Genomic DNA, 20,960 nt, shown 5'->3' with positions numbered 1-20,960 from the left:
TTAATCTTGGTGCCTGTGGTCATAGTATGTTTCCCTATGGCCCACAGTGGGTTAGCAACCCTTTCTGGGAAGTAAGTACTACAGCAGCCGCCAGTGGGTGCTAAATGAAGACCAGGTTGGGATGAAGGTCTCCTTGACCATTTGCTTTTGGTTCTCAAAATTCTAAGCATGAGGCAGATGCAAACTAATCTGGATTTCCTTAAAAAAAAAAAAAAAAACACAAATATTCTTGAAAAAAATGACATATGAGAGAAGCCATCAGAAATGGAGGCTTTAGAAATGGCTAACCTCCACTGTACAAACTTTTTAAGAGACTCAGTAACATCTATTCAAACTTTCATTTTCATATATACCAGGCATCATTAAAGACCAACAGTATGAGAACTAAAAGCAAGTCTTATTTTTTCAAAAAAGGTAGATTTCCTTCACTGCAGTTGGTTTTTCCCCTTTCAGTGGAGAGTAAACTCAGTTGCCAATGTATTTATAAAGCACTGTGATATTTCCTGTAGCAGCTTAAGAGACTCCCACAAATGGTGGTTTTCCTTGCACACCCAAACTCATTGTTTCAAGTGACTGCCCTGCCTTACTTAGACTAGGCTCCACAATTTCTTCTTTGCACTATTCCAGCTGGACTGTTATCTCTGCCATGATTAGTCTCTAACAGATCTTCCTAGATCACTGCCCCCACCTCACTCCAATGCATGAACAATGCCTTCCCATTTTTTTTTCTTACATGCAAATATAGAAATCAAATCTCCACTTTAAAACCTCTTATTGCCCCAGAGTCTGTAAAATAAAATTCAAAATTTATCACCATGGCAAGCAAAGCTATTCACAATCTGGCCCTAACCTATCATCCCAACCTCACCCTCATCTCCACACTACACTCCGCTTTCTGTTCTTTCACTTTCCTATCCCTATTTCTTGCCGTCTTGCAGTAAGTGCCCTTCTCCCGCTCTTGGCAAACTCTTACACAATACAAAATCCAGCTCTAATACTACTTTCTCTATGAAGCTCTCACCAACTCTTCTGAGCATTTAGGAACCTCCCACTCCACCCCCTGCCATACTTCTTAAATAATCTTATTTTCAACATTTATCATTTTGCAGTGGATAAGTTTATACCCCACTGCCACCCTATTATGAAAAAGTTCTAGGTAAAGACTCTACTTAATCTTGACACCAACATTATCTGGCTTGCTGCTTAGTTTCTTGGAGATTTAAATAATTTTATTACCAACTTTGCTCTTACATTATGATGTAGAAAGCTGTCTTGGAGTTACAGAAGAGTAATCTGTGGTTATAACACAACTTTTCTAGGGAGTAAAGCTTTGAATATGCTTCGAATGAAATTTTAAGGCTATTGGTCTCCCCAGGATATAAAGGTTATATCAGAAACCAAAAATTCTGTTTTATAAAAAACTCAGGGAGTGACATTTATAAGGCGTAGAAAACTTAATATCCTAAGCAGACAGAAGTCACAAAAATGCTGTTATAACTGATCCATGTATGGCTTCTTCAGCTCCTATTTGGTTACAGAGCCTCTAATTCCTTAGGGTTTCTAAATTGTAGGCAATAATCGTCACACTACAGCCATCTCTTGGGTCAAATATGGCAGACAGGAAAGGAAAACTAAGCAGATCAAAAGTAAAAGAAAAGGGGAAAAAAAAGATAGCAGCATATTCCTACTATGACACCCTCTGGCTGCTTACTCCACTAACAAGATGCCTAAGAGATGTAGAGTATCTGGAATCTCCTAGGAGGAAAAGGGCGGGTGTGTGCGTGAATTAATCTAGGTCCATAAATCTGTTGTCTGGTATCTTACTTGGATTAAGATGTTGTAGAACACAGAGATTTTACCTTTTAGAAAAGTAGTTAACTATGTATCAATCCCACCCCGAGTAGCACTCTAATCAAAATAATATTTCTGCAACAACTTATGAATAGTCACATTAAGGAAATAACTAAAAATATATATAAACAGCTGGTTTTGGTGACAAATGAGTTCAGGTCAGGTTATCAGATGAGTAAGAAAAAAACTGAGTTTTTAGAACTTTTTAGATTTCAGAGTTATGAGGTGGAAGTTCTACTTCCTTCCCATTAGAAATGTTATCTAGGATACACTCAAGACAATTACATGGCAGAATTGAGCCCAAGCCCACATTCTATGTGTTTTACTTATTTTAAATAGTTCATAAAGTAAATGTTTGGCATGATCAAGATAGTGGGAGGTTTCAAGTCAGATGGCCATCAAAACTGTGGAAATGCTTAATAATTTTTTTAATTTGATCACTTAGAAAAAGACTCCCAAAGTAATACCAAACATCAATTATCACCCAAAACAGAAGGGCAAGTGCTGATTGTTAGCTAACTCTAAATAGTTTACTTTAATAAGAAATACTAATTCATTAAAAAATATGCCTAATTAAGATTCCTTAAAGCTATTTAACTTAACAGTCTTTTCTCAAAATCGTTTTCCAAATCCTCAAACTATATGCTTTTTAACCAAAAAGCAATGTCTGGAAATTGAAAATGTAAAGATTAAACCTGATGTGAACTCTATTTATAGGGACTTTTATAATTTACAAATGCTGTAAAGGTATCTTCCCATCAGAAGTCTAGAGGAGACAAAAGAACTTTAGATTATTTAAAAGAACATTAAATTATGGTCTTTAATCAAGTAAAACCACTTTAGGTCTGAATACTTCTATGGTCTTAAGTATAGTCTCTTGAAGAAACAATCATCTACATGAAGCAATATTAGCTTTTCTCATAGACAAATATAAAAAAATTAAATAATCTACTGTTGCATTTACTAGAAAATGCTTTTGAGGAAAAACCCCACCAGAAATTCCTTTCAGAAGTCGGGACCAGGAAACGTTTTGTCAATCGGCAGAACTGGCAGGTTTCCTTCTTTTGAAAGAAGCTGCTTAGTAGCTCAGAGCCATTTGGAAGCTTAATGAGAGCAACCAGATTAACACCCATGGCCAGTACTTTGCTAATTTTTATTTGTATTTTGCTACTTTGTTTTGACAGTCATTTCAAATTCTTTGTTCAAGAAGAGATATGTATGCATACATACATAAAACGTACACATACATACAGATCATGACTATTTACAATAGGCGGAACTTACTAGAGAGACTGGTATAAATAATAAAAAATCCAGACTCAAAAGATTCCATTTCCATCTCAGGCCAGTGCCATCAAGAGATCAAAAACGGGGCTGACAACTAAACTGTTCTGATGAAATGCGACAACAAACATGAATACACTTTGTAAAAAATTTAGCATTAGTTATTTGTACCTCTGCAATTTAATTTTTAATTTTAGGTTTTTAATCTTTATTTGGCTACAATTCATGTTTCTGATTGCAATTCAACAAGGCAAGGTTTGAAAATTTTAATATATCAGAGCAACTCATTAATGACATCTCCTTCTCCTGGCATAGGATTACCCAGGTTTTAGGTTTGCTTACAGTTTTAATTATCCTACAAAACCCAATAAAATAGTAAAAGACCACAAATTCTTAACAGTTCTTGAGTCCTATATCTCAAGTATCCTCATATATCAAAAACGATTTGTAGAAGGGCAAATATTGCATAATCTCACTGATATGAAAAATTAGAATATGCAAATTTATAAAGTCAGAAAATAAAATTTAGATTACTAGGGGCCAGGTAGAGTTGGGGAATGAGCAGTTAATGCTTAATTGGTATGGTTTCTGTTTGGGGTGATGGAAAACTTTTGGTAATGGACGATGGTGGTGATAGCAAAACATTGTGAATGTAATTAACACCAAATAATTGTATAATTGAAAGTGGATAAAATGGGAAATTTTAGGTTGTATATACATTACCAGAATAAAAACCCATGAAACTGTAAACAATGTGTACCCTAATATAAACTATGGACTGGAGTTAATAGTATAATCATAATAATATTGTTTCATCAACTGTAACAAAGGTACCACACTAATAAAGAATGTTAACTATAGGGAAAATCGGGGGGGAGGGGAGCAGTATATGGGAATTCTGTACTATCTGCATGATAACTATTTTAATAAAAACAATAAAAAGGATTTGTATTAAATCAATAGTAAGTCAAGTAGCAGATATGCTAGCTTCTTTTTTAAAGTTAAAAAATACCATCTGAATAAAATTCCTCACAGTTGTGGTATTCCTTATCTCAATCATCTTACAACTAGCACACCAGCTTCCACATTATATAGCAAGATAATATTTAGAGCTGTGATTTACAAACTCTGGGCTTAAGCCCCTGAGGAACTCAGCTCCTTTAAGGGATTCAGACTCACAAATCCAAATACGTCAAGCACTGCCTGTAACAGCAGCACTGAATGAATAATTCACTAAGACTTCAGATGTTTAGGTGTAGAACTTTAAATTCACTTAAAGCATTTATTGCACTGAATTGTTTTTTACTATTTAATAAAAAAATAGAAACTGAAGTAGAACCACTGATGTGTGTTCCTAAAAATGTTTTGAAGAGAGATTCATTTTTTAAAAGACTGGGAACTACCAGTTAAGTGGTTATCTGTAAGGCTTTAATTTGAGACAATATTAATATGAAATTGGCCACACTCTACTTTTACTAGCTGAAAAAGATCTTGTGCAAAGTCTTATCCTTAGTAAACACAGGCCCAGTACATTCTATGTTGGTCAGAACATGCCTGGAGAATTGTATTCAATTCTCTGTACCAAAATTTCCAGATGAAATAAACTACAGTATATCTGTGACTGTAAGAAAGGGTATGAAACAGCACTTAGGGGGAATTTTTAATGTCTAGTATTTGAAGGGCTACTGGGTAGATTAGGGGGATCAGAAGTTAAGGCTCCTATTGTACTACACAAATTAAAATTAGGCGGTTACAGAGGAGCAAATTTTGGTTCAATGTAAAATAACTTCCTAGTAATCATAATCATCCTACACTGGAATAGGCTATCTTCAGAAAACTGTTCGCAAGTATTCAAAAAAAAAAAAAGGTCAAGGTGATGTAAGACAATCTATAATTTGGTAGAAAATTGATTTAAATAGCCTCAATAGGCTTTAAGAGGGTTGAGACAACCATGATGTTTCTTCTGCTTTTATGTCTATCATTTAATTCATAATAACCCTTTACAAAAAGCAGCATATTTTAAAGATGAGGAAACTGAGGGGAAGAGTTTAATTTTACTTGATCGTGGTTGCATGATAAATGGCAAAACTGGTTTTCAAATCCACCTGTGACTCAATCTGGGCTCTTTCTATCAATGGATCTCCACCTTAGCTCATAGTAGAATCACTTGTAGAGCTTTTAAAAATTTCAACATCCAGGCCACATCACAGATCAATTAAATCTGAATCCTTAGTGGAGGGACCCAACCATTAAGATCCACTGCTCTATACCAAGGGTTTGCACTAAAGTTTTATTTGGAACACACTCATGTTCACTTGTTTACATATTGTCTATGGCTGCTTTCACCCAACAATGGCCGAGTTGAGTAGCTGAATTTATGGTTAGCAAAGCTGAAAATATTTACTATTTGGCCCCTTACAGTAAATGTTTGCCATCCCCTATTCTGTATCATCACTTACAAATCATATTGCTCTTCTAAGATCATTTTCTGCCACACAATGAAGCTGGTTTTAGATGTAATCAAAAGTTGTTCAAAGTTTAACAGCTGGAACATTGCCCGTCACTGGTCCAACCATCAAATTTGTGGTTTAAGCAAGATTCATCAGATACCAAACCAATACCAATGACATAAGAATAGAATTCCCTTTCATAAGATGTAAAAGAAAAGCTGAAATCATATTAGACAACCTTACGATAGACTTAGTACATCAATACAACCAAAGGTAGGATGTACTTGGTAAATTAATCACTAGTAATGTTATTTTTGAAGTATGCATTGTGGTATAATGTGTTTTTCTTTGAATCACTCCAATTACATGTGGCATTGATTTTAAGAATGGGGTTAGCCTTGATTAGTTTTTCCATCGATCAAGTACTACCCAAAGGAGATCTGCTTATCCTTAAAGGAAAACAGTGTATGTCTTTAAAAAAACAAAACACTATAGGGTTCCCACTACACCGGTAAGCAGGATTAATTCACACAGCAGAAAGACTGCATAATATATATTTTGAGAACTCATTCAAGTCTTCTATATTAATAAAGTACCAAGGACTTAGCTACTTTTAATACTTTAAAGAAATACTTTAAAGAAACTGCCTCAAGGGTATTACTGCTAAAAATATGAAAAGAGAAAAAGATCAGTAAATACTTTTTATTACACATGCATGCTGATTTTCACCAATTTCTACTGATGAAAACTAAACCCAAACCTAAAAAGCCAGTGGAACCATTTCACAGCATGACTAGGGAACTCTGCCTTCTGGGAACTAAAAACAATGTTTCTTTTCAACAGAAAGAACTATCCCTAAATCATCACCATCACCTAAATTAGATACTGAACAGTTAACAGCCCTTAAAGGCAAAACAAGCATTAGAAATTATATAATACTGAAGGACAATTCTGAGGCATGCATAGGAAATCTCAATCCCACTAGGCTGCTTCTTCAAATAAAATTAAGCACAAGCAGATTAAACGTAAAAGAAATGCAAGAATCAAATCTATTTATATTCAATGGTCCTCCACCCCACTTAAAAAAAAATCCACACACCTCAAATGTGATATGCTAATATTCTTGTTATATATTCCTTCTGGGAATACACTGAAGTTCTCAGAGGCCCTCTTAACTAATGCAAACAAGAATGAAAATGAGAGGATGACAGTGGGACAAACTTAAAATACTCCAGCTTTTGTAAGATTTGTGGTATGATCAGAACAGTAGCTGTAAATGGGTTACAACAATCTTATTGTAATTTGTAGAATCCTACAACACTTGAAAATACAAAAAGAACTGAAAATAAAGAATTTCAAAGAGGGGTCAAAATGTCCCAGAATGACATAAACTGACTGTAATATATAGTACAACTGTAAGATTTTATCTTTTCCTGCACTATACCTAAAAAAAGTGAGCACAGAGCTAAAGGTCAGGAAAGTCAAAGACTTATACATGTAGTGGAGTCTACTTTCACACAGCAAAATATGGTGGATATTAATATAACTTTGAGAAACTCACTTATACATGCCTAGAGAAGACAAACAAGAAACACCAAAAACATTATGTGGTTGGTTGAGTGATTTTTCCCCTCTCTTATAAACATCCAAATTTAGTATTACTTGTGTATTACTTTTAGAATTATGTATTTACAATAAAAATTTTCAATTAAAAATATACTTAAAATATATTTCAAGATTATATCCAACTAAAATTAGAATGAAGTAACTTCAAAAGTGAGGTGCCTTTGTTTATGTAATAATATTTACCTGGTTCTTCCTTGATAAATGGCAAATCTTCTTCTGGATAGGCAACAGGAGGCTGCATCACTGAGCAATCTTCTAAATTTGCTTCATTATTAGGTGGTATATTATAAATAAATCTCTTTGTAGTTTGGTTTTTCCTTCTTGTTTTGCCAGTCTCTTGAATTCCCTGGGAGCCCATATCATTCCAAATAAACACTTTTGTTTGACCTTGAGATTCATTTTCAGCCAATTCAGGAGAACCATCCTGGACCCAACTACTGTCATTCATTTGGCAGTTTTCTATTTGGCCCTCGTCGACATTGCAACCATCATTTTCAATTCTGACGTTACTTGCCAAATTGGTAAGATTCCGTGTTGCCCAAAAACTGGCAATTTTTTGATCCCGTGATGAAGAAAGACCATCTCTATTAACTGATTTTCTATTATTATAGTCCACAACAACAGATTCTGGAGCTTCTGATTTAATGCTTATATTTAAGGCATCTTTAATGAAATGTCGGCAAGTTTGAACAACTTCACTCATTTGAAGGTAGCTGGCCACTGACATAACTTCAATGGCATTTTGGCTTGTGAGCACCAGGTTACCAGAATATAAGAAGTCCAAGATGACTGAAAAACCTTGAACTGCAGCAATATCTAAATGTGTAGTATTTTGGTTAGGGCTTTCTTTGTTTGAAAAGCAATATAAAGTCTTAAAGAAACGGCTGCCTGCAACCAGGATGTTCTTATGAGCTTTAAAGGTTTTTCCGCTCACCACAAGGCTGACATCACAAAGAATACCTTTCTTTCTCTGTTCATTTAGTTGTCGAAGAAGTTGATAGCAATAAGAGTTCTCATTTGGCCTACTATTAAAGTCACAGTACCCCTCCTCTGATGGTATTTCTGACTCCTGTAATTGGATGGAAAACATTAATATTAAATTTTATGTACTTTTTAAAGCCCCCCAAACAAGGAAAACAAATACTTAACTTTTTAAAAAGCACTAATTAAAATATACTATTTTGTTAATAATCATTATGTACTTTCAAATTGAGAGGAAGGAGTGAACAGCTCAGTGCAATCCATTGCTATTATAAGAAAAATCAAACAGATGTGATTGAAGATATGCAGGATTTCATTTAAAATTCAGCATCATGTTATTTTTTCAAATATAAGCTAAGTACAAAGATTAAGAATTACTTAAAATAAAAAGAACAATTATTTTCTTAAGAAAAGAAGTGTATCTGTAAGTAACAAACTAGTTTGTCTTATCGCTATAACTGAATACAGCAGTCTTCTCTTTAAACTTAAAAGATTCAAGTGACAATATGCTGGGTATATCACCCAATTTAACACTACTAGAAAGGAAATTTTAAAGTCTTAGTAAACATTGACAGTTTAGGTCAATGAGGTTATTTAAATCTAACTAGAGATAAAGTAAGATAAGACCCTAATGGGAAAATTTTTTTCAATTATAGGAATATCCAGTTACATATAAGTTCAATGGTCAACAGTTATTCTAATATGATCAGAATTTCCCATAATACAGTTCAGCAAGGATTCCAAGGAAAGTCAAGGTAATCCTGACTGTGAATTAAGCTTTAATATCCTACAGCATCACTCTTTTTGGTTATTCTTAAAAGTAACATTATCTTAGAAAGATAGTCGTCATTCAATGAATTTAATGACACTGCACAATAGCCTTTTTTTTATTAGAGTAACTGTGGGTTTACAGAAAAACCACACATAAAATGCAGGATTTCCATATACCACCTATTGTTAACACCTTGCACTGGTGTGGTACATTTGTTTAGCCTTCTATCTTAATGTGGATTTGATAAGGGGGATCCGTTTTGGTATTTAAAAATTTAAATCCAACACTCTAAACTTCCTTTCATTAACAAAATTCCATTCAACTTTCAAAATGCCTTTATCTCTTTAAGGTCATAAATACCACATACTATAAAATAAAATTCCTGAACTAAAAATTCTTAATGTTTATTAATTTTCCCTATTATCAATCTTATGAGCATTCATTATAGTTCAAAGTAATCTCTTTTTCCCCCAAGAGAAAAGCTGCTTAAATATTTCTAGCAGAAAAGATGACTGAAAATGCTGACCTTATCTAAGTTATTAAAATTTTTCATACTTTCTTTAGTATAATGTATCAACAAATACAGACCATTTCTGTAAAATAATGAAATAATACACAAACAAATATATATGAATCTACGAGCATGGAGAAAAACCTAGAACGATACATACTAGATTGTAAGATGCAGGAAGGAGAAGAGAGGGGAGAGGGAATTACGGAAAAAAAACAAACAAACTGTAGGGGCAGAAGGGAAGACAGTACTGCAAAAGGATTCTCACAGAAATAACATTCTAAATAGCAGTGAGATTCCTAAAAAAGTAAAAATGAAAGTCACAAAACTCCATTTACTCCAATCAAGACTAAATTATAAAAATATTAGCTCTAGTTCTGAGTCCTGCTCATACATACAATAATCCCAATTCTCTAACATCAGGTCACATAGTCCATCTAAGAATTTCTGTGCTGCTTCCAAATATAAGGAGTCAACTGAAAGAACCAAAATATTGGAATTCCTGGACCCTTCAATGTTTCACAGGGATAATGGAACAGTACCCCAAATAGGATAACCCTGAAAATCTGGTGTACAATCACTACAGAATGAAGCATGGGAAGTAGAAAATTTCCTTTTCATTTCCAATGACCCTGGGCACCCTCCCCTTTACTTCCCAGTGCCTCAGACACATAAAAGCCCTTGTATTAAAGTACTCCCCCCTCTACCCTATCATATCACAATGTTCCATGCTCTAAAGTAGCTACTTTCTCTTCCTACCAACACAACCAATCCTCAGCGAAAAATGATCATGGCCAAGATTGAAGTACAGAAATAAAAACATATCCATTCACATATAACTCCCAAATTCTTGCTTTTTTTGAGAAGGATGTGAGGTAAAAAAGATGTAGTTTTACATGACCTAAGATCTTGAATTTAAACCAATATTGTGAAACTTCAAACTACTTAGCAAAGGGAAATGAAAATGTTTAGGACTTGTGCGAATACATAAAGAACGAAAACAATATTAAAGTAAGCCTATAAAAAGTACTGCTACAGTATAACTTCTATGAAAGCATCATACTGTATACTTGATACCTCCCTTTCAAACAAGACTATTTGAATACAACTTTTTATTAATCTACCTATGCTCTCTATGTACTCACCGTGGAAAATGCTCAATATGAACAAGGGACCTTTTTTTGGGTGCAGGCCTGACACTAAGCTTTGCTATGCATGCTGTACCTCTAGCAAGCTCATTGGGTATGAAGTTCTACCTAATAGATATTGTAGTAACAGTATTAACAGTCGGATGAAGCAAAAATTTTAAGCACCAATGAAAATTTGGCAGCACATACATGAAGTGTTTTGTGGAAGCACTTGATTATTTACAAATCAAGAAATGCCTAAAGTTTATACACCAAGCAGTTCAAAACACTTCAAGGAGTAGGTGGCTATAATTGCAGCAATCATTCTACAGTCCCCATGTGACTTGCAGTTTTTGCAATCACTGTGTCCTGCATTTTTTGGACCAGTCTCAATTTCCAAAATTCTCTGCCATTATCAAACCAGAAGTCCTAATTTTCAAAAATAGTTCAAAACAGAAGCCTAACACCAAAATATTTGCCTATTCTATTTTGACCCAAACAAAACTACTCAACCACTATTTTTCTCTTTACTGTTTTACTAGAACTGTAATGTCCCCTGTGCTTTTGCAAACAACACCAACAATTTTTTTCACAACTGGTTACAGAGCACTATGCTGTGTTTGTAGCAGCTATTAAATATGTCCTTCAAAACGAAGGATTTCCAAGTCAAGCATCTGTACTCTCCAAGGACAGTACTATTTGAGGATTTGGGTAAAAGAAAGCTAAATAAGCACATAGCCCTAAAATAAATTGCCAGTATTATCTGCACAACCAAATAAAATCCTTAGTACTACAGACTTAAGTGATCTTGTCTTGGTTTCCTCTCTAATATTCTATGTGTACTCTTAGGTTATGGATAACAATGTTTGGTAAAAATACACTGAAGACATTTAATATTTCCACAATGATCCTTTTCTAGCCTCCTTTCCAAAAAGGAAGTCTAAACAAGGAGATTTTATGAAAAGGGACATTCAGACTTGAAAATGAGAAAATCTGTTACACCTGAGATTCTGTAAATATGAAATCTTTTTTTTTTAATTTGTGAAGACACCCATAAGGAAAACCAAAATTTTTGATCTAGAAGAGACTTAGAATCTATAAGTCCAATTTTTAGAGAAAATATGTCCATTTAGTTAAAATCCTCATAACCTATTTTCTTCATATTTATTTACAGTCATAGACTAAATAGTAATATTTTACTCAGGGAGGAAGAAGCTCCTAAAAAGTCTGAAAAACCCGAGTTCACTCATTAATAAGCATTCACTGAAAGCCTACTTTAGCCAGGTCTGTACTGCGGACCAAAATGAGTAAATATAGTCCCTAACTCGAAGTTATGACTACAGGAGAAGACTCTCAAGATACTTAAGAATATAAACAAGGTTGTTAGATTGTTCTGAAAGATGCTTTTTGAAAGATCTGAGTGGAGCCTTAAAGGACACAAGATTGGGATGGAAGCAAATGAGATAGCATGAGAAAAAGAACCAAAATGGTCTACAGCATCTCCAAAGTTTCAGATTTATGAATGAACTTTAAGGTGATCCAAAAAAAACAATGAAATGCAAATACGTACTTTTTTTCTGAGGTATGCACCCACCACTTTCCAATATCAAAAGATTAAACCACAATTACAGGCATCCTATAGCTCTTTAGAAGCAAAGAGTGATCTGACTGGATTAGCAGACAAAAGAGATGACTGGGGCACCTAAAACAGGAGGTACTGGGACCATTTGGGAAGCTACTACAATAGTGCAACATACTTGCAAAGACACAAGGGCTTTAACTAGGAAAGAGTTAATAGTAATGGAGGGGGAGGGGGTGAGACAGTCTAAGAAAAATATTTGAAAGGTAAAATCAGCAGAACTTGGGAGATTAACTAGATGGGGTGGGGGGTGGGGAAATCATGTAAGTCTTCAACATTCTAGAGCTTGGGAAACCAGATAATGCCACCAACCTGCAGAGAATACAAGACCACCCAGTCTCCCCACCCTTCTGAGGGAGAGGGACAGTGGGAGCAAAGATAACTTTAGCTGCAAGTGATATAAACCATGAACAGATCATGTGTTGTCAATCCATAAATGACAGGAAAATGCTATATAACTAAAAGTCAACAAGTATTTAATATTTATTTTCCTACTCAGAATTAGTCCTTTTTTGATAAATGGATTAGCAGAAAAAAAGACATTTCCAATGCAAACATTGAAGCATAAACTTAAAAAAAAGAGCAGTAAAAACATCAAAATCTTTTTTACTACTTTTGCAGCTGCAACCTACTGTATGTTGAAATAAAAATACTCATTTCACTTCCAAATTCAAAACGGTCAATTTGGAAAAACCAAATTTGCTACAGCAAATGATGCCAAATATATGCCTGCTAGTGGTATTGAAGAATTATCTAAATAGTTGGTAGAAAAAGACAGGAAGTTCTCCTTTGCAGTCTTTTCTTCCATGATTCTGAGTGATGGCATCCTCTTTTGTAGCTTAATCACTAATGCCAGAATTCTATAAGTCTGGGATGGAAGTGAATGATTATAGACATCCAGCCAATTTGGGGTATCAAAGATATACTTTAAATACATCTTATCATGATGCTTAAAACTACCAAACAATTGCCCAATAGTTGACAGAATAAAATGCAATCTTTTTAGCATGACCTGAGGTCCTCAATGATCTGGAGTCTACCTACCTGTTCAGACTATTTTTCAGCAACCAAACTATCCATTTCTATCAGACATATCAAGACACCATTTTCCATTTTTCTCATGCTGCTTCCACTTGAATTACCTGGAACACCCTCCCCTCCATCTAGCCATCTAACAAAATTAAGTTCAAGAACCAGTTTTATAAGCTGCTCCCAACTTCTCAGGTAGAACTGACAACTCTCTTTAGTTTCTTCACTGTACACTGAACATACTTCCAATAGTACCTGCATCATTTTATTGCTATGTTTATCTCTCTCTGCTAGTCCACAAGTTCTGAAGGCAGAGAAAATGTCTTATTTATAGGTCTTTATCTCCAGTGCCTTGCATCTACCTCACATAGGTAAATTTAAGAGGAAGAAAGAAACCAGTCATGCACCCTAAGGACTAATAAAACACATACCATTTTCCTACAATTGGAAAAACACAAGAGAAATGAACCATCTCTTACTGAATCAAATATAATGAGTGACTGTTATAGCCTACATAAATAATAATTATTATTATTATACAATGTTAACTTAATGGTTCACAGACTCATCTTTAACATCTATTTCTGCTTCCTGATGAAAGTTCTTTCCAACTTTCTTCATAAATTGTTAAAAACAAACTTGCTGGGCCTTATTTTTTTTTTTGAATTTTGCCAGATTCAAAGAAGGGTGGTATCTCTGCCTCATCTTCTTTGCTCCAACTGTTGGCATCAATATATATTTCAAATCATTTGTCTGAATTCAGTACTTGACTTTCTGGAAATGTTATCTAAATTTACACAATAAGATAGCTGAGTGCATGTTTTAGGCTTAGAAAATTTCACAATTGGGTAGAAGGTGGCATGAACCAAGATATAGTGGTAATCACTGTTACTGAAAGCAATTTTAAACTCCTTGAGCCAAATGGTTAAACCCTGAATAAGTTCATCATTGAACTTTACCCTACGATAGTCAGCTGTTACTCAAAATAAAAACTAGATTGTCACTCCTGTCCTTATGAAAAATATAGGGATACCTTGGAAGTAGAAAACTCATTACACAAATTCAGATAACATGTTTAAAAACTCTCCTGTGAGTGAAGTCCTTAGCATCCAATATCTAACTAACGAAATAAGTAAACTTTTAAAGAGCATGCTACAATTTTGTTCACAACCAAGGAAACAATGAAAATGGATTTATGCCTTACAGAAAGCGTAAGAAAAAGCAACCTTTAATGACACACTAAGATTTGGCCTAACGTTTCTCTCCACAGGAGCTAGCACCAGTGATCAAAACAGTAAACATCTTTTGTTACTTTAAGTCTCCACCAAGAGCTCACCTAAGTAAAAAAACAAAAACAAAAACAAACTTGCAGTTGATAAATGTTAAATATTTGAGGGGTTTTAGTTTCTCCTTGAAGATATGAAAAGGATTATTCATATCTTGCATTTAACTGCCTAAATCCTTAACTGTTGCCCTTACTAGTGGATTCTCTTTGATATGGATTTATTTGGCAATAAAAACAATTGTGTTGGGGGAAAAAAAAAGAACACGTCTTTAAAATTAAAAGGTGGGGAAAACAAAAGAAGTGAACCCCTAACCTCAAACTAAATTCTTGTCAAGAATTCCAGAACTCTCATTTTAATACTAAAACAGGAGAAAATCTAACGCAAGATATTCTTTAAGAAGCTGAGAAATATTGCCTGTGTGATGAGAAATAATCTCAGGATGTTTAATGACTCTGATGGTGAAAGTCTCTGAAGGTATAAGGAGAGTAAGTTTGCTCTCTATAATCGAAAATGATTCCATGAGAGAAAGTGGCTTCCAAACTTACAAAATTGGTGACATGGAGACATTAGGGTACCAGGTTACAAAAACACCTCACAAATGATATCTGTGAAAAACAGGTTATGATAATAAAAAATAGCTACCATTTACTAAGGGATTATGTGCTGGCATATATACTTTGTATACATTAATCCTTAGAGAAATCCTATATATGAGGAAAGCACACTAAGATTATGACCCAGATCCACCTGACCTTAAGCCCAAGAATGCTCTTTACAGACTGTGTTATACTGCCTCCTACAGGTAATCAAAGTGTGCAGGGCAGCAACACCTGACAGAACTCTGCCCATAAGAAGAAATGAGCGATTTCATGAACCGGTCACTGACATTAAGACAAAGACATACGTAACTTGTACCTGGGGACAATGGCAAGATATTCCTAAATTTTGTTAGAATGAAATTAGAAAGCTTATTACATAAATGAATAATATCAATTCCAAGTGGAAACACCCAAAATCTAATCAGGGGACCAATATAAAGCCTTAGACAAACATGACTTAGACAAACATGAGGAAACTGTATTGTCCTCAAACTAATGAAAGAATGTCCTAAGAGAAAAGAGAAGGCCTGCAGATTTATTTATAAAAGGGGAGTTCAAGGGATAAAGGGGGAAGGGAGGGATAGTTCAGAGATCAAGTTTCAAAAAGGTTTTACCAAGGAATGAATTCCCTAACGCCAGTACACGCAAGAAACATACACCATGGTAAGTCTACCATAAGGTTACCCAACTAATTTAATTCCCCTTCCCTTGATTTCAGGTTCACTAAGCAGCTATCTAATTAAAATTTGCATTCACATTCAGATTTGCCTACAGGGAGGGACTATGCTGATAAGGAGTAACCGGTCCACTATAGATAAAGAAAATTGATTCTGATTCTCTTTTAAAAATTTTGTAAATAAACAAACTACCATTATTTGGAAAAGTAAACTTTCATTTCACAAATCCCCATGTCTACCATCTTACTAAATAACTGCAGAAATAAGTTACTTAACCCCTTGGGCCTGATTCCTCTTCTGTAAAATGGGAACAATACCTTGCAGAGTAAGGTAAATGCATGCCTGGCACACAGAAGACAAGGAAGTGTTAGGTCTATTTTCACTCCACTTTGCTCAAGTTTACAAAGCTAGGAATTGCAGAAAGCTGAGACTGAACCCAGATTTACTTTTAAACTCATTCTTTTTCTGTTACACTACTCCTTTTAGGTTGTAGTCTTCATTGTCCTCAAGGACTCTAAGACAATGTACTTAACCTTTCTGGGCATTATATCTTTAGGTGACCTCTCTTCTAGGGCCTAGGCAAATGAAATTTGTGTAAAAACTACTGTACTGTCCTCTGGGGAAAGCATAACCCTACATTTTAAAGTTAAAGCCTTAACTTCTGAAAAACTTCTGTGCCATGGGACTATTGGATGGTGCCTAATTAACTGAATGGCAAGATCACTCCAATAAACAAAACACAGTGAAGGACTAATATCCAAAAGGACTTTCTAAAACCAATGACTACCTACCAATACAAAATTAACAAATTCCGCTCACCACTATGAGTTGCCTAAAAACTGAGGACTGATCAAGATCTGTCTGGTTTGAAAAGTGATATCAAAATGATAAGGCTACTATCTTTAGACGGGAAATGTTAAAACACCAACTAAGAACTAAAGTATAGCTTACTTCTCCTATTATGAAGGATTTATGATTTCAAGCAATTTGGGGAAATTCTATCAGTCCAAATCAACTATTTGACACAAGTAACTTCACATTAAACCTTTCTATGCGGTTTAAAGTACTTAATGTAAACTGCATTTATAAGCAAATTTTTGAAAAGGGGAGATACAGAAAATCTCACAGTACAAAAATCTAGGTAGATGCAGACAAGTAAAAAAATGCAAAAAGCAAGGATTTTCCCCTCAGTTCAAGAGAGATGGATTTAATTAAATTAATCACAAGAGAAAGGAGTGTTTTCCAAAATAGCTTCCTCTACATTTGCATAGTGCTCTTTAATATCAAGTTATCCTGACCTGTTAGAAAGAATTTTTCGGTTGAATGTTTTCCTGAAAGGGTTCAAGTCAAAGGTTCAGGAAAGGGTTTAATTCATTCTTCAAAGAACTGCCAGATTTGACCTCCACCAACATATAACCTTAAAAACATAAGGCAACGTCTCTAAAAATCACAGGTAATAAAACTGCGGACCGCAAAGCCAATCTTTTAGGTTAAAAACATCAACCTCACTTTCTCAAACTTTCTTTCCATTCAATCTGATGAGACAGCAAAGAAATCGGAGTCATTAAAAAAAAAAAAAAGAGAAACAAATCGTGCGTTACGATTAGAAAACTGTCATCCACCACCCGCCCGTTCTCCCTCCACACACACAACTTTTGAAAACTTGTTCCCAGGCTTTCTCAACCCCCACGCCTAAGCTCTCTGCATCTCTCTCAACTTTCACCAAGGAAAATGGGGTTTTTAGCTGATGAACCTTTCCCTAAGCGATCTGAAAAAAGTAGGAGTGGGATATACTGTACCTGGGCGTTGGCTTCGTTGAGTTTGTGCTCGGTAGAAACGTGGTGCCTCAGAAGAAGGGTTTTCTTGTAGTTGCGGGTCCCTCGGGAAAGCTCATCATGCCCCACTTGGGGAGAATCCCCGCTTCCCCCGTCCTCAGGGGTTTTTTGGCACCAGCCGCAAGACATAAGGCCAGTATCCTTGGAATACCGCAGCCAAGGAAAGTCTTTGAGCCAGGAGTTCTGGAAGGAGCAATGTAGCTTCTGCATTAAGGACTTGGGCCGCGCGAGCGGGAAGTGCTGGACAGTCTCCCCTTCGGCAGCTCCCACACCGCTGCCCTCCACTTCGTCCCCGCCATCGCCGCCCGACCGCCTGCTGCTGCTGCAGCTGCCGCCTTCCGCCCCGCTGCCGTCGCCCAGGCTCGCCCCCTCCTCCTCGTCCTCGGTGCTGTCGCTCAGGGACGCGCCGTCCTGCATCAACTCCTTCCCCTCCAGCGAGTCCAGCTCCAGCTCCACAGCCGCCGGCCCTCGCCCATTGAAATGCCTCAGGGGCCAAGCCGAGGTTTCGGGGCGGCCGCGGCTACTGCCATTGTTGCCGAGACCCCCGCCGCCGCCGCCTCCTCGGAAGGCCAGAGTCCGACGGTTCCTTTCCGCTAGCAAGGGGCCCCCCGCGCCACCGCCGCCCAGCGTGGTGGGGCCGCCCGCGTCTTGGGGGAGCAGCGACTCCTTGGTTTCCTCGGTGGTGGCAGCCGCCCCGGCGGAGGCCTCCAGGTCTTGGGGCTCCAGGCCCTCCAATTCCACTTCCTCGTCGGCCCCCCGCCCATTGAGCTGCAGAGGCGCTGGCGGTTGGGGCTGTCGCGGCTGAGGCTGGTGAGGCCAAGCCGAGGCCTCCCCGCCAGCGTTATTGTTCGTGGAGCCGCTGCTGCTGCCGCCGCCGGCGGTGACCAACCCGCCTCCTCGGAACGCCAGCGTCCTGCGGTTCATTTCACTGAACGACATGGCGCGCGCCGCCGCCGCCGCCGCCCGGTGCCCCGGCTCGCGCCCGGCCTCGGGCCGCGTCCCGCGCGCTCCCCGCTGCTCCCCCTCTGCTTCGCCCCCGCCCCGCCCCCGGCGTTCCGGTCTCCCGGGGCTGGGGCTCGGCCTCGCCCTCCCGCCCGGCTGGCTCGCTCTCGCTCCCGGGGCTGCTTCACGCGTCCGCTGCCACCACCGCCGCCGACCGCCGGGCCGCCGCCTTCGGCCGCTCTCCTTGTCCTCCACCTCCGCCCCGCTGCGCTCGGCGCAGCGTCCCGCGCGGAAAAGGGGGCGGACGGCGGAGGTGAGGAGCTAGCCGGGGGCGCGTGGGGCCTTCGAAGTTGAGAGGCGGAGTGAAGGGGGGACCCTCCGCTGCCCCTGCTTTAAAGCCGCACGCACGCACAGACCCTCCAAAACAGATATCCTTCCTCCGGCGCGCCGGGCGGTCCCAACGCCGCCGCCGGCTTCCGAGGCGCTGCGGGCGAGAGGCACGTTAAACTGCTGGGCTCCGCCACATAACGAACCGACAATAAAGCCGGCGAAGCGTTTCCGTCCGACCAGGCCCCGGCGGAGGTCGAATGGCAAATGAACAACGGACCGTGAGCCCACAATGCACCGGGGTAGCAGTAACCGCTGGAGGGGGAAAGGGTGGGGGCCGGGCTGGGGGAGGGGGCTGGGCTTGGGCCTGGGCCGGGGTGGGGTGGGGGCGCCAGGGGACCAGGAAAGGGGCTGGACCGCGCCTCCGGCCTAGGGGCGGGGGTGCGGCCGCGGGGAAGGAAGTCGGCGGACGGGCGGGGGACAGAAGGCCGGGCGGCTGGTTGGGGGTCTCGGGTAGGGGGCGGGCGTGTACGGCCGGGGCCGGGCTTCGCGGAGGACAAACAGCTGGCGAGTGTCAGGGTCTGGCCGCCTCCCCGCTGCCCACACGCACCTACCCGCGCCCGGGACGCACATTTTCCTTCTCTCGCCACGAGTTCACCTGGGACTTTGGAAATAATTGTGCGGTGGGAGCTACTCTCCAGCCTTGTCATTTGCTCGGGGGTGGTTGGCGGTGCCCAAGGAAGTGAACTTATTTTGTTCCTTCACAAAGACTGGACCAGGCAATGCCTTTCACGCGAGGAGGCTGCAACCATGGACACCTCCTCCTCTGATGCATTGTGTGCGCGAGGCGGCACCTCGGGCCCAAGGCGGTAATCATTTCATAGAAAATGCACCGCCCCGAGTGTCTTATTGCTGTGATGAAATGGAAATTTAAATAAAAGGTCGAACACGTGCGTTCACTGGGAAGTATTGACATGGGTGTTACATCACCAGCAGCCAATCAGATAACTCCAGTCGTGTTTATACTTCTACAACCACCTTGTGAGTATTACAGTATGTCATAACGTTATAAATATTAGGCAGGGTTTTCCCCAGGAGCTGGGAGGAGTCTACTTATGCGGACTTTGTGTGCGGCCCCGAAGATGGTGTTTTTAGACAAGAATGAACTTTTGAGAGTTTTGACTGTTTTTGTTTTAATTATTTACATTGTATATGGAATGTAGAGAATTTAGAACAGATTGAGCGGGACATTTTAAAATTCCTTAATATGCTAAATTTAGTAATTGCTCAAGTATTTAGACTCCTTTATTTCACAACGTGAAATCTTAAATTTTTTTTCAAACTTTTCAGGTAAAAAAAAAGATGTTCTCAAACTGTGGAGAGGCTTTTAATTCTTTTAAGAAATATATTTATTAGAAGTTGAATTAAAAAGTATAAAATACGTCCAAGCTACATTGTTGAATGAAAAAAAGGCATATTTATATGGTAGGGTGTATTTTTAAAACTAATAATTATACATACTAGGGTGTACATAGAAAAAACAAGAATCTGTATGAACTCCCTACAGTTGTATCTAGTGGGAGGGGCTATGCTAGGTGCTTTAATTTTCTACATTATGTATTTATGTACAGTTAGTGTTTTATAAAGAGCATGTTACAGTTTTTAGTCCTTCTAGTTTTATGTTTCTTGTTATATTTTAAAAATAAAAACAACATTGTGTACTTCTCTTAAAGCTTTTGACTATGTACTTTGGAATATGTATGTTTTTCAAGATAAAATTTTTAAAAAACATTTCCCAAATGTGTTATGAAATAACATTTGTCTTAATATTTTTTAGTGGACTAAACACATGCATTCACATCAAACTCATAGATACTAGTGATTGTATAAATTTATTCAAAGCAACTCTCACCTAATTCACTGTAATTTTAGCATCTGTATAAATGAGCAGCATTGTATATCAAACAAAAAACATTAGTTCTACTATATAGATTAAATGTAATTTTAATGTAAAGCATGACACT

The 20,960-nt window shown here is 38.1% G+C and overlaps 1 protein-coding gene across 2 annotated transcripts in view; it reads right to left on the bottom strand.

Moving 5' to 3' along the window:
- The window catches only part of ZBTB10 (zinc finger and BTB domain containing 10), a 33,436-nt gene extending 13,677 nt beyond the window's left edge, over positions 1–19,759 (bottom strand). Inside the window, exons 1-2 of one of the 2 annotated variants that reach the window (XM_037803599.1) lie at positions 19,551–19,759; positions 7,395–8,280 (exon numbers count right to left, since the gene is read on the bottom strand). In XM_037803599.1, coding sequence (XP_037659527.1) covers positions 7,395–8,280; positions 19,551–19,646 — 982 coding nt within the window. In that variant the 5' untranslated portion in view covers positions 19,647–19,759. Of the gene's footprint in view, positions 1–7,394; positions 8,281–17,631; positions 18,630–19,550 lie in introns of those variants that run through there. The other variant, XM_037803598.1, reaches the window with a different exon arrangement.
- Positions 19,760–20,960: the final 1,201 nt, after the last annotated feature.

This window comes from Choloepus didactylus, chromosome 14, assembly GCF_015220235.1.
Source record: "Choloepus didactylus isolate mChoDid1 chromosome 14, mChoDid1.pri, whole genome shotgun sequence".
Taxonomy (NCBI): domain Eukaryota; kingdom Metazoa; phylum Chordata; class Mammalia; order Pilosa; family Megalonychidae; genus Choloepus; species Choloepus didactylus.
The sequence above is the reverse complement of the archived record's forward strand: the minus strand, read 5'-3'. Positions and strand labels throughout refer to the sequence as shown.